This window comes from Erpetoichthys calabaricus, chromosome 8, assembly GCF_900747795.2.
Source record: "Erpetoichthys calabaricus chromosome 8, fErpCal1.3, whole genome shotgun sequence".
NCBI classification, from domain to species: Eukaryota; Metazoa; Chordata; class Cladistia; order Polypteriformes; family Polypteridae; genus Erpetoichthys; species Erpetoichthys calabaricus.
In genome coordinates this window covers 165705763-165720708 of record NC_041401.2, presented here as the reverse complement: position 1 = coordinate 165720708, position 14946 = coordinate 165705763, and the positions used below count along the sequence as shown (strand labels likewise).

The following is a 14946-nucleotide window of genomic DNA, read 5'->3' as shown; positions in this document are numbered from 1 at the left end:
TAGGTTCACTATGCATTGCCAAGTTCAAAAAAATCAGTACGGACAGGCTGACTACAGGAAAGGAGTTTGGCTTCCATTTTAATCAAAGAGATTGGATCAGTTCTGCTTATATTGCAATTAATGAATGCCACTACCACAGTATTGCACTTGATGCAAATATAAAAAAAATCTGACTTTCTTTATTGAATATGGTGTTCCTCAGTGGTGTATAGTAACACAGTAGAAATATTTTGTCACTGTACTTGAGTATATTTTGAGAACACTTATACAGTATATTTTGGTAGACACATTCACTACTTTAATAATAAACTAGAAAATTAAAGTGCCACACAAATATGTACTTAGTCAGTTATCTAAAATACTGGCTTACCCAGCCTTAGGAAAATTTCTCTATACAAATAATCTGGGAGGATCATCTACTCTGATATCATGCTGCAGGCCTCACAAGCTGGATGTTTGGGGCGGGGCTGGACATTGGTGACACCTAATCCTAGTCTCAGTTATTTCCACAGCTGATGTTCTGGCATTCTGACACAGTCCTCACTGCAACCTGCCAAACGGGATGAGGCCGATCTGCAGGATACAGCGAGGTGAGCTTGTGTGTTCACATGCCCTTGTCACATGTACTGTTTACATGTCTTTTCACATTATGTTGGGCATTACTGTTCCAAAACAGACTGTGAACTATTCGGAAAAGCCCAGGAAAACCAAAAAAGACATTCCCTTAATTGTGAAACCAAAAGTCCTAAAGTCTAGGTAAAGTACTTTATTAAACACTACTTAATGAAGACCAATGCCTTTGTAATTTTTTTTTGATGATTAATGGTATTACTAAAATAATTCTGCTAATTTGCATGCAGTTCAGTGTTATTTGAACAAAAATGGGTGTCATCGTAGGACAATTGTAATTAGGTATTTGTATGATGAAAATTTACTTTATGATTTTGTTTTAGGAACAGAATAGCTCTTTCTAAAGGGATGTATCTATACGGCTCTCCTATTAGCTCTTTCCCACCTTAATCATTAAGATGTCCACCCATGCTGAACTGTCACTGCTTCAATTTGCAGTTACTTGGCTCATACTTTTGAGACCGTACAATGACTTGCAAAAAGAAGGTAACTTCAATTATTGTAAAGCTGTAAAAACATTTTCACTATAAACTATTTAATTCCAGGAGTGAAACCCAATAGCTCAGTGGTTCTCAAACTGTGGGGCTCGCCGTAACAAAAAAGGGGGCGCAAATGTTGCCATATGTGGCGTAATTACGTTATTCGTAGGAAAATTTTAAACTCGTAGCAGTGTATTGGCAGCAAAAAATATAGGAATAAATTTTATTAGGGTTTCAAAAAAATGTTAGGGGGGCACGATTAAAACTGTTATGAAAACTCGGGTTGCAAATACATAAAGGTTGAGAAACGCTGCAATAGCTTGTGCTTTTGAGACTATCGTTAAAACACGGAGAGATCCTACGTTTATTATACTTTTGATCAGGGCCGGATTAAGAGCTTTGGGGGCCCGTAACACATTTCAAATTTGGGTGCCCTTTTGGTCTGCATCTTCTGAAGTTTAGATTCTGAACAGTTCAAACCGGACTAAATAATTATTTTACTCTCGATTATAATAAGAATCTTATAATATTTATGTGAATTTTATGTGTTGGGCCCCTAAAGTTTTGTTGTGTAAGAAATTTACAATTTAAAAATGTAAAGATAATATTTTTAAAGACCAGTTTTTCAATGCTACACTATTTCATTAAATATTGGGTCCACCATTTGGGGGCCCCCGAAATTGCGGGGCCCGTAGCATATGCTACATGTGCCTATTGGTTAATCCGGCACTGCTTTTGATACATAAGTATACTTAGTAGCAGATACTTTAAAACTCTTACTTCTGTGGTTTTTTCATTGGCAAATTTTATTTCACTTGATTAACTTTCTAGAATTTTTTTTACACAATACACAACTACTTTTACTCAAGTACAGCTGTTGGGTATTTTATACAACGTTGGTGGTTCTCATTATTCAAACCAAATTATATCAGTTTCTAATGTTAGATTTTCTGATTGTTAGACCAAAGTGTTGCTGGGGAGGTCATCCTGTAGTTACAGTATCTGTACACATTTCAAGTTCATGATTTATGAGCAAACAATAAGCAGCAACTTACGTGTTTTTTTTTAAAACAATATATAAGGGTAAATCAAAAAATAAAGGCAATTTGAAAATTCCGCTGTAACCATAATGGACAAAAGATGACTTAATACAACATGTTCATGAAAGATTATGGGTTTTTCAAATGTGCAAATGCAGGACTCAGTCTAGTTGAAGCCAAGGCGCAATGAACATGGGCACTGTGTTGTGTGATTGTACCATTGTTGAACAATGTGCCGTGGTGAGATGTCTTTGGGCAGAGGGAGCAAAAACCTGCTGAAATTCATTGAAGAATGTAGGCTCAGTATGGAAGTGAAAACAGCATGACTCAACAAAAAGTTTATGAAAGGCTAGAAAGGTTTAAAGTGGGCACAAACAAGTGTAACCGATCTGGCTGACCATCAACATTGCACACACAAGCCCACAATGACATGGTGAATTACATCATCAGAGAAGACTGACAGATTACGTTGTCCGCTTTTGCTGCACATTTGGATATCAGCTGTGGATCAGCACATGCCAGAGTGTTTCATGACTTAAAGTAAAGTTTTCACAAGACAGCTTACTGATCTGTACAAGCCAACATCCTTTGGCATGTTTCACTCTTTCTGACAAAAGAAACAGGTTATTGTTCCAGAAGTGGAGCCTCCGTGTTCATTTTACCTTGGCCTTAACTAGACTAATGGCAAAGTGCTACGTTGTGTGTGTTCAAACTACCCATATGCCATCATGAAGATGCTGTATTGCATCACCTTCTATTTATTACGGTTACTGTGTAATTTCCAAATTGCCTTTACTTTCTGATTTACCCTCATACAAGTAATAAGTAAATCTCCACAATCAATGCTTTACTAAAAGGGCATGGGGAAGTTCTGGGTGTGGATCTTAGGATCATACTAATTGTCAGTGGGTGGATTTAAAATCTGCCAGGACTAAGGAGTTTTGTGAATGCCCTTTGACTGCTATAAAAAAATGATAAAACTCCCTTTGTGAAGATTGTGGTGTCAACTTGAAACTGCAACTGCAGCACCATTATTCTTTTGTAAAAAAAAATGGCAAATGTGCTTGTTCCCTCTGCCCATCACCATTATTAAAAAAAAAAACAAAAAAGCAATTTTATACATGCAAGATGAGATCATTTAAAATAAAATGCTCTGCTTTCTGCCCGCTGCTCACAATATGCATTATTTTGTTCTGCTAAAACCCACTGCTAGTATTTTACACATGACTTAGATAATTTAAACATAGAGGGTGATGCCCTCATGACTCACCTCCCGGAAAACCAGGGTGATGGTGGTTGGGGAGCCAGGAATGGGCTGTGTTTCAGAAAAGTGTTCCAGGAAGATGTCATTGCCTTGCAGGACAACATCTGGTCGATTGTAAACCAGTGAAGAGCCGGGTCTGGGATTGTACCGTATTGTGTAGCTCAGCTCCCCTCCATAAGAGGTGACCTATGGGAGGGAATTTGACAAATGACATAAGCATTTATAGAGACTGCAGCCATATTTTATATGATGTAGTAAGCCGGGGCTCCTCATCTACTTCCTGGGGGGCTGCAGGTTGTCCTTTTCACCAATTTCTTAATTAGAACTTGTTTATATACTACTAAAGCAATACTTTTTGGGCTTAATTTTATCATAGCTCACATGTTACGATGAAGAACTCTTAACTGCCTATTTTAATTTTAAACTGCTTCATTAAAGTTTTAATTATCGCTTTCTTAACCAGCCCTCAGTTAACAATGAGGCTCAAATGACAATGGAGCCACCGGCTTTACAGCTAATGTGCTTCCATTTAAACCTGTGCATATGTAGCATGCAGTATCTATGTTAACAAAATGTTTAGAAATAAATGAGAAAGAAGGGGAGAAATTTGTTCCAGACCACAAAACATACGGATAATGTTCTTAGAAAATTAAAAATCTGCAATGTAATAATGATTTGTCTTGGAAGGTTGGAAGCAACAACAAGCCAAAGAAGAGCTTTGAAAGACAGAGGATTGAAGATAAATAGGAAGAAGAAAATATGAGGTTTAATGATGGTCGGGATTCAAAAGTTAGCTTGCAGGGAGAGGTACTGAAAAGAGTGGATATATTTAAAGATCTAGGATCAGTGGTAGCCCAAGATGGAAAATTAGATAACCCACAGAGTGAAGTGTGAATGGAACAACTGGAAGAAAGTATTGGGAATATTGTGAGGTTGAAGAAATAACGTTAAAGGTAAGGTTTTTAAGACAGTGGTAAGATCAGCAATGATGTATGGAGCTGAGATATGAGCAGTAAAGGGAACGCAGGAGAAGAAGTTAGATGTGGCAGAAATGAGAATGTTGAGATGGACGTATGGAGTTAATAAAATTGACAGAATTAGAAATGAGACAATCAGAGGTACCACAAAATTGGGAGAGATCTCAAAGAAAGTACAGGAAAGTAAGGTGAAGTGGTATGGACATATGATGAGGAGAGACAATGAATATGTGTGGGCAAAAGAGTGATGGGAATGGAAGTACAGCAGAAGAGAAAACGAGGGAAGACAAAGTGGAGGTGGATGGATAAAGTAAAAGAAGATCTGAAGGAAAAGGGTTTGACTGGCAAGGAGGTGCAGGATCAAGATGTATGGAGAAGGTTGATCAAGTACATCAACTCCACACAAAAGTGGGAAAAGATGAAGAGGAAGAGGAATAAAAAGAAAAACATTCTTTCTTTAAAGAAATTCAAATATCTTATTGAATTGCTTCATTTTTAGCAAAAGGAATGTCTGAAACTCTACAATACACTCTTTTCAATTGATACAGTAATCCAGAAAATAAAATAACTGTCCAAGACAAGTATTTGTGTGAACTATCTAAAGTGTTTGTGACTTTTACAAATTAATGTATTTCAGTGTACTAAAATAATATTAGTTGGCATATTTTAAAATCTGACATTTCTTCTTGTCCCAAAAACCTCTTGAAAGACAATCGGCAACTATGCTTGTAGTCCACTGATGATATTTTCCACAGATTACACAGTCATACTTGTTAAAGCTTTATAGCTGCTTACACCCAGGGCTCAAATTTACTTTCCATCAGGGTTTACATTACAGTTATGTATTTCCTTTGGGTATTGTTATTTTCAGTTGTTAAATGGTTTGCTAGCCTTGTTCCTTGGATTTTCCACTTCTATATCAAGGAGGGATCGTCTAAATTTCTATGATATTGACTTTTTTACAATTTTTAAACCATGCTTGCCAATACCAAATTTACTTTGATTATGCTTAAATGCTGGCCAGGGTGGCAGAGAAGGGAATTATTCCTTAACATTTTTGAGACCAAACAGGCGTAGCTATGAAAATTGGGCACTAGCAGTTCTTTCAAACAGAGTACAGCCTTTCATAAAGTGTGAAGGAGTTATGCAAAGAATGACTTCTCTCGAGTGAAATTCTTCACTTATCTTTCTCCATTGCTTCAAATTTTCCTTAGCTTGGCAAGTTTGCTTTTCATACTGTATGCATCTGTGCTAGTTTAGCTATTGCCCCAAAATCATGCTCGATCTGGGGATATAGTAATAGATGTACTGTGTAAGTGTTATATGGGATTTTCTGGCATCCCATCCAGTAGGAAAGGTGGGCCCTTGCCAGGAAGGGAGGCCGGAGTGGAAGGACAGAGATGGAATGGTGTCCCACCCAGGTTGGGAACTGGTCCTTGTCAGGAAGGGATGCCAGAATAATGGAAGGAATGGGGGAGTTATGCTGTTTGGAATATATATACTCCCATGTTTTTGAGACCCCAGGACAGACTGTTAATTGTTGTTCATTAGGTCGGCCCTGCTGGGTGTCGTGAATGCTGCCAGGGAGAGCTGCTGAGATGGACTTTCCTTACTTTATGACATTTTCGCCTGACCGCACTTTTCCCAAACAGAGGAAGTACTTCCAGGGTCTGGTCTAAAAAAAGCCCTCCGCCTCTCCTCGGAGAGTTGGAATTGAGAGGCAGAGGACAACACTTGGGTGGAAAAAAAGGAGTTAGAAGGAAGATAACAAAGAGGGAGGATTCACTGTCCCTGTATGTACTGTGCTATGTAAAGGTACTTGGACTAAATGAAATCATTATATTTGAACCATGACTGCGTTTGCGTCAGCTGTTGGGGGCTCAGTGACACCTTTGCCTTCCACAACTGTTATCAGTCATTTCACAAAAATGCATTTATATTTCCTTGAGCCATCTTCCTGATCCAAGGCTATCTACTCAGAATCAGAATTTACCTTATCTCCTTTGAAGCGGTCAGGCAGAACCCAGTAGTAGATGTCACTTGGCAGCTCAGAAAATGTACGGAATGTGAGCTCAGTAGAACCTTGTCGGAGGATGCCTGTGTTGATTGTCCGAGTATTTGCCGAATTTGACAGGGTGAATAGCATTCTTTGTTGGTCATCATTAGAAGCTCGGACCTAAGGGAAAATAAATAATCAGAATAAAGCCAAACTGCCACTTATAATGAGACTGCAGACTTGTTTTTCTCACTCTTATTTAAACACCAACAGGAAAAAAATGCATGCACTCATATTACTGTGAGAAGGGCTGATTAATAAACCAAAGATACTCTAAATTACAGAGGATACAAGCAGAAAACCCAGGCACAGAGAACTTCTGCTAAGCAGATACATTTGTCCAATTAGAAAGGAAGATCTCAACAGCCATCTCCCCTGAGTGGCATCTTCAGCTTCTGTCTGATACCTGATCTCTGCTCCAAGAAGAACTGGTGCACTGCCTGGTGATGCCCATACAGAAACATGGGCTACATCCATCAGGATCATCTTTACTCAGATGGAAGAAGCCTGTCTTGCATTCATCACATAAGACTCCAACAGCATTTTGCTAAGGAAAAAAGAATAAATAAATAAAAAACACAAAAATTGTGAGTTCTCAATAAATGTTCACAGATATACTTCACAACACATTTTTTTCTATTCTTACCTCATTGTTAGTAGTAAATCCATGGAATAAAATGCTTTATATGATGATGATAATTATAACGTTAAAGTTAATTTAAGGGCATCTGCATATATTTCAGTCACACCAGTAGAAATGAAAACACTTTTTATGATTATTATTATTATTATTATTATTATTATCATTATTATTATTACTATGCTTTATATTAATTTCACTTGTTTGTTGTCTGGTACAAATCTTGTAATTGATATTTAACCCACTTCCTATTGTCCAAATGAGTTGAAATGTTGCAGACTTAATCACTTCCGATGATAATACATGAATCAATAATCAGTTTCACTAATTGATCAATTAATCCATGTTAATTAAGAAATGAAATTTTCATATGAATAATAGTTCAAGATTTCACCAGTAGATGGCGCTAGTAACAGATAGAACTAAAACAAACCCAAGACTAAAAAGTTGAAAATAATAATATATATAAAAAAATACTTTTTAAAAACCACGCTTATATTAAGTTAAAAAGTGTACTAAAAAGTAAAAAATAAGGCTCATACATCACTCGTAAAATAAAAGCGTGGGCGCTTTTCATCAATCAATATTCAAAAAACACTTCTTAAAATCTTAGCAAATGCGGCCACCTTTTATTTTATATATATATATATATATATATATTGCACCACGGCGTGTGGTTCGTTTATTTGACAGCATGTAGATCGGGGTAATTACATTCACGGCATTCATAGTCTGTGTCACAATCTGATTGTATGGGTGGTTACCTACCAGGTAACGCTTGTGGTTGGCCAGCAATCTGCTAACATCCGCCACGGTGCCCTCAGTTTGTGAGGAGCAGATCATAGAATGGTTGAAATAGTTTACTGTCAAATAAATGCAAAGAGTACACGACACGTGTTTCGCCCTCATTCTGGGCTCATCAGGTGTACACACTCCACTGCACTCCCTCTCGGGAATCGAACCTCGGACGTCAGCGGCGATGCCCCTAACGTTGTGCCACGGCGTGTGGTTCGTTTATTTGACAGCATGTAGATCGGGGTAATTACATTCACAGCATTCGTAGTCTGTGTCACAATCTGATTGTATGGGTGGTTACCTACCAGGTAACGCTTGTGGTTGGCCAGCAATCTGCTAACATACTCTTTGCATTTATTTGACAGTAAACTATTTCAACCATATATATATATATATATATATATATATATATATATATATATATATATCTTATACCCAGTCTACCCATTTCAGGACCACTTAAAGTTTAGGACATAGCGATGGTGAGTATATTAAAGTAGTCATATTTACTACTCTGTTGTGTATCCCTTGCATGAAATGACTGCTTGAAGTCTGTGATTGTCACGAAGAGCAGTGTACTGTATATGACAGAACATTACCACTGCTGAAAAACTCTAATTACAGACATTAATATATCCACTCAACCTAACCATTTTCAGATTTCACATGCTCTATTATAGGGTCACATGGAGATGAAGCCTATTGTGGTAGCATCACCCACAAATAAAAAAAACTGAAAGGGAAGCCTGTTATTCAAGAATTGCCATCACTGAGACAGTTTACAGTAACAGATCAACTGGAATGGCTTTGATGTTTTGGAGGGAACCAGAGGACCTCAGAAAACTGGAGAGGCAGAAAACGTACAAACTGTCATTGAATACAGAATACTGGGAAATACATTTGGCTAACTCATATTTTCCATGAAATGTGCATTAGATAAAATAAAATCATGACTATATTTCCATTCACACAATTTATAAAATATTATTTGAAATGTATTACATTTTGCATTGCACAGTAAATATTCTGGATCTTAGTTTAAGCCACATAAAAGTAAAAAACTTCAATGGAAGAAATATCTTAACACATATAATTTATATGTATGTATTTTGCAAAGCAAATTAATTATGTTAAATCATCATAGAATAATATAAAATATTTTCCAGTAATATATTTTACAATCTACTGTATACTCTACAAATAGCAGCAATGGCCTGTATCATTCTTTAGTTCCTCTGGGGAGCTATAAATGTGGATCTTTAAATGTGTCACATATGTATGCATATTGGACATTGTAAGGGCTCTAGTGGTGGTCGTTTTCTGCTGCTCCAGAGGTTGGCGCTGTGTGCTAATGTCTTTTCTCGCCCTCCCTTTGCAGACCAGAAGATTGAAGATTATACCACCACTGACATCACTTCCAGTACCCACCCACATGGACTCGCTTCTTCCTGCCAGAAAGATTAATAAATAGAAGATCCGCTATCTTTGCTATCTAATGCTGATCATTTGTATTACATAGTCTGCGGGACTTATTTAGTGGTTGAACAGATAAGTAAATAATGTAGGTTCTCAAAATTTTATTTTTATGAAACACATACAGCATAAATAACAAATTATCTCTGCTTTTAGCCAAATGCACAGGTCGATCTTCGAGTTCCACATCAGTATAAGAGGAGGTACATGCCCTATGCATGTATAATTAGCCACATGGAGATAAAAAACAAACCTTGAAGGAGCCAGAACACAGCAGATGCTATGAAATAATACTAATAACAAAAAAATTAATTACTATTTACTAGACGTTTCATTCTTTTCGATAGAAGAAAAAGTGCAAAGCATCAGCACAGACAGTTTGAAGAGCTGTGAGAGTGACTTCAAAAAACAGAACAAGCCAGGAGTTTTAATCATGACACGCCACTTTGAATTTTCTGTCTTTAAAAATCCTACATATTCTTTTTGACTTTTGATTATGATTTCGGCATTTCTGCTTTGTTTTGACAAATGATATCTTTGTGCATCTTAGACTATGTACTTTCTTCTTTGATCTCACACAGTGCAGTGGTATGCACTGCTGACGCACAGTTCAGGTCACCTTTTTGGCATCAATAATTGATCCAGTATAGTTGGCAGACATTTCCCTAGCCCTCAGGGACACTTTAAAGATGATTGCACCATTTTAATCCAGTCAAATCTAGCTCAGTTTGTCCTTCCCCATTGACTTCAATGCATTTTGCCAAGTTTGGCAATATTTGTGAAAACTTCACTGATTTCTTTCGAACTCGAGGAGAAGCAAATATTGTGGAGTCAGAAGTAAGAACAGGAAAACTGCTGGTGTAGACTATGTGGTTCTCTATTGTCAATACAAAAGTAATGCCTTGATATCTTCAAAATGATAAGAATCAAACAAATGGCACGGATGCAGTGCATCCTGTTATGTGAATCTGCCAATAGGTGGCACTCCATGTTTTTTTCAGTAATATAAAAATAATACACAATAGTTTAAAACAAGTATGGAATTTTTTGAAGAACCAGAGCTAGTAATTCACTGTGACACCCTTACATTCCATGGACAACAGAATGAAGTCTGTTACTCAAAAGCAGATGAACCACAAGCCTGTTTCTGAGCATGAAGTTCCCAGCACATATACAAGGCTCACCTTACAAACGCAGTTTCTGGAAGATGCTGCTGCAGTTCCTCGAACATCACATCTAGTATCTGTTAGAAAATAAGACAAAATAAAAGAATCAGTACTAACTACACAATAGTGAGTCTGATGTGGGCAAAGCTGAGAGACAGGAATGTGACAGCAATGCTTGGTGCTTTACTTAGTGAGACCTATAGGACAGTTCAGGTCATGTCGCATATGTAATCCAAATGGTAAGCAGCAGTCACCCTGGAGCCCTCAACTCATTTTTATATGCACCGTTTACATTCTGCATTTCTGCAGTACCATGTGCATAGGCTCTTTCTCCCTGCTATACTATAATAAAACAGGTACGTTTGAAAACATAAAGATGAGCATATCATTTAAAACTAATCTCAGGGCATCACACTTGGTCTTGAGAATAAAACTGAATAATAAAAAAACAAGTGCTAAGTTTTACAAGTAGCCAAAATTTACACCGGGTGTTACAGACTCAAATCAAATGTATGTTTTTATTATATTGTAGAAATAATAATAATAATAGCAGCTCACTACTCAAAACATGGCACGCCCAGTCTCGAACCTGACACCTTTGGGTTATAATGCAGCAGTTCTCACCTCTGGACTTCTTACCTCATTCAAGAATATGTGTAAACTCCCTGTCAATTGACATTTGAGCTTGAGTTTTTAACTCTTTGACAGAAACATTTAAATCAAATGCTTTTTTTATTCTTTGGTTATATTCGTGAATAAAAGCACACGTGTATATTTAACACTAGAATTACCAGAGCCAACGAAAAAACTCGTAAATCCAGCCCAACAGAAAACGAACAGCATCAGATCGGGTGTGAATTTATACTGGTGCTGTTAGTTAGAGTCAGATCAGAATTGGGGGCGAGGGAGAGTGTGAACATGACTGAGAGAATAAGAATGAAAAAAAGCTAACTTTTAGAAATACCATTCATTTACAGCTGATCTGACGCTGTTCGTTTTCAAATAATATTGCATTAGTGCGACAATGTTTTCTGATTGGTATTATTCAGGTCATAAAATGATTTCTTCAAAATGTCACATATATTTGTCTCTTTCTTTTATTCCAGTGCTGCATTGACATCGTGCACCAGAAGGCGTGAGCTTATTCAGTGCGGCAGGAGCATGCAGGTGGCCGGTTGCTTGTGCTACAACAAACTTGACTTGGCGGTGATCAACGCACATGTACTGTGCAAGGCATGCACGGGGGCCACTGAGAAAAGAAGAGTATTCATGGCCCACCTTGCAGAGGAGCTTTGTCATCACTTCTTACAAGAAAAGCAAAAGAGGGTGCAACATCGACAAGCTTCTGTTCCAAAACTGCCGCTTCCCCAGCCCCTTCAGTGTAATAGTAGCACAGCACAGAGAGAAGTGTGTGCATTGCAACAGGCACACATGTCGTAAATGTAGAAAGGATGGCCCTTGGTTGTGTGGGAACTGTTAACATTTGAATCTGATGATTGCATATAGCGTGGAACTGACCTCACTGTACTATTCTTTCCTCTGCATGTCCTGGAGTACAAAAGAAACAGTACTTTGCACCCAAAAGTGGACACTGGCAAGATCGAAAAATAAAAGAACACGGTCACTGATTACAAGCACAAGAAAGCGTGCGGATGAATATAAATAATATGACTAATGTTGCATCAGCGCCATAATGTTTTCCGAAATGTACCATACAAGTCATAAAATGAGTTATTCCAAATATCATATATACCTGTGTCTCTGTTTTTTGTCAGTGCGGCTTTGACATCATGGTCCATAAGGTGCATACTAATTCAGCGTGAGCAGGAACACTCAATAAAACTGAATAAAAAAAAATTCAAGTGACGGTGAGATACGAAGAAGGCAGATTCACCAGCGTTTGTGTGTTAGCTTTTATCCCTCCAGATCAGAGAATTTCCAATTCCATTGTCTCAAAACACCACTCACATCTACAGTTACTCCCAGTTTCAGATAAAAAGTAATAGCATCAGATCTGGGGCGGTGGGTGTTGTACCGTGATCATGACTGAGAGATTAAAAGTAAAATAAAAAACGCTAACTTTTACAAGTACTATAAGCTTGCAACGGCTGTTACAGACACAAATCAAATGTATGTTTTTATTGTATAATATTAACAATAAGAGCAGCTCACTACTCAAAACGGTAAATTTGCCAGGAAGCTGGCTTTGAACTCACGACCTCCAGATTATAAGTCAGTGGATCTTACTGCTACACCATGAAAGCTGTTGTATTTTACTTGCACCTTTTGTGAAAGTGTTTATTTGATATTTGGCCATCAGCCTTCACACATTATACAGTTCATGTGTATATTTTGTCATTTATTACTATAACCTGAAAAAGTTTTGTATTTTAACGATGTGTTTACATAGATTGTTGTAGACACAAAACACACATCAAATTATTTCCCCTTACAATTCTGGGTAGCTCACTCCCAGATAATCACTCAAGGAAGGAACTGGGAGAACTTCTTGCCAGTTCTGAGGTGGTGGTGATGGGGGGGAATGGTATAGCAGGCTGCTTGCTGCTTGGGCTTATCGACACATTTAGAAGACAAAAGAGGCTGACAAAGAGGTGCAAAGGGATTTAAGGTGGGCCGGATTTGCAAGTTTTTTTCGTTGGCTCTGGTAATTCTAGTGCTAATATTTGGACTAAAGTCATCACACATTATACACTTCATGTCATTATTAGTATAACATTGAAAAAGCTTCTGCTTTACGTATGTGTTCAGCATTTCTTGCATTTCTCGCATTTCCTTTTATCCTACACTTACCCAGATCTTTGTAGACACTGAACACACATGAAATGCATGTATTCCAAATAACGATATACTGTATTATTTACCCTCTACAACTCCAACCACCTCACCTCACACGCAGATAAGGAGCCTTGGCTTGAGCTGGGAGAGTTGAGCTCCGTCAAGGCAGGGGATGAGACAGCAGGCTGCTTGCTGCTTGTGCTGATCGACACATTTACAAAACAAAAGATGCTGATGGAGAGGTGTGAAGGAATTTAAGGTGGGCCGGGATTATGAGTTTTTTCGTAGGCTTCAGGAATTCTAGTGTTAAAAAGTCCATAATCCATGCCACCAAGTTAGGGTCCAAACAGAATACGTTTATCAACTAAAATGTGGGCCTGGATTGTATTAAAAACTGAAGAGAAATCAATAAAAGGCAATCTTGCATGGTTTTGTGATCCTTCTAAATGCTCAAACAGTAAATTCAGAAGTGTTGCTGTGGTGTCCTCCACTCCCCTCTTTGCTCTGTTTGTATAATGGTGCTGGAGAAGATTGACTTGGGTTTTGTTAAGTAGTTGTTTTTTTAATTAACCTCTCATTACATCCACCAGTTTGAAGTCTCTTAATGCTTTGAAATATCTATTTTTTGCCTGTTTCCATAGGCTACACACTTGCTGCAAATCCAAAAAATATCTCAGACATGGAATGGAATATTGAAGAGAGCTATTCTGCACAGGAGTGAAGCAGACACACCCATATTCTGTCTGGAGCTGAGCTCTGTTTGTTTTTAATTTACCTTTCTGTCAACTTTCTGGCCAAGGAAGGGCAAACTCCTGACACCATTTCTGAGTCTGTTCTTTTGCTGACTAACTTCTGAAGCAAAAACTAGAGTCTCAAGTCTTAAATAGAATTCACTGAATTTTTGAACCAACTGACATTCAGTTGTATCTCCTGCCAGTTCAACACAATTATCAATTTAACACCATCAGTAAATGTCCATTTAACGCAACTAGTTTTGCTGAAGCCAGACACATAATATAATGTATACGTCTGGAGACAATCATGTGTGAATTTTACTTAAAACTGGGTGGGAACAATTAGACAGCCACTCAGTGTCGCATTTCTAAACCAATCCAGTGCTTCATGAAGGTGGTGCTCAATGTAAGTGCAGTGATTTTGAACTACAAAGACCAGTAGTGTTCTTGTTAACCAGAGAGCAAGCTTCTGATTACTATGAATCATCTACAGTTGAAAAGACTCCTAAAAAACATATTAGATTGTGTCACACACATGCTCATGGGAGGCAGCTAAAGGGCCCTGCAGACCAAAAACAGGAAACTCTGCCTGGAAACGAGGATGCCATTTCCGCTTTCGGGCCCGAGGACTCCACTTCCGACTCAGATGACATCAATTCCAGTTCTGGGTCCGATGAAGTCACTTCCCCTGGCCGACCCTAACAACCACCATAATCCTCCTGTTTGTCAGCTCAGTGTAGGACTCTTGTCTGTAAAGACTGTCAATTACTACTTTTACCATTTTTTCAGCCAGACTTCAAGTATATGGGGAGGCTGCCCCAAATCTCTTTGTGGTGTCAAGGTCATTCATTTCACAACCTATAAAGGGCTCTTGCGTGTGCAGAGAGTACGCTGCA

The 14946-nt window shown here is 38.0% G+C and overlaps 1 protein-coding gene across 7 annotated transcripts in view; it reads right to left on the bottom strand.

The window, feature by feature from the left end:
- The window catches only part of hspg2 (heparan sulfate proteoglycan 2), a 517600-nt gene that overhangs the window by 241187 nt on the left and 261467 nt on the right, over positions 1 to 14946 (bottom strand). For all 7 annotated transcript variants that reach the window (XM_051930340.1, XM_051930335.1, XM_051930339.1 and 4 more), the window contains 4 exons: positions 10539 to 10597; positions 6853 to 6993; positions 6384 to 6566; positions 3420 to 3599 (listed from right to left, as the gene is read on the bottom strand). In XM_051930340.1, the coding sequence (XP_051786300.1) occupies positions 3420 to 3599; positions 6384 to 6566; positions 6853 to 6993; positions 10539 to 10597 (563 nt within the window). The remainder of the gene's footprint in view (positions 1 to 3419; positions 3600 to 6383; positions 6567 to 6852; positions 6994 to 10538; positions 10598 to 14946) is intronic.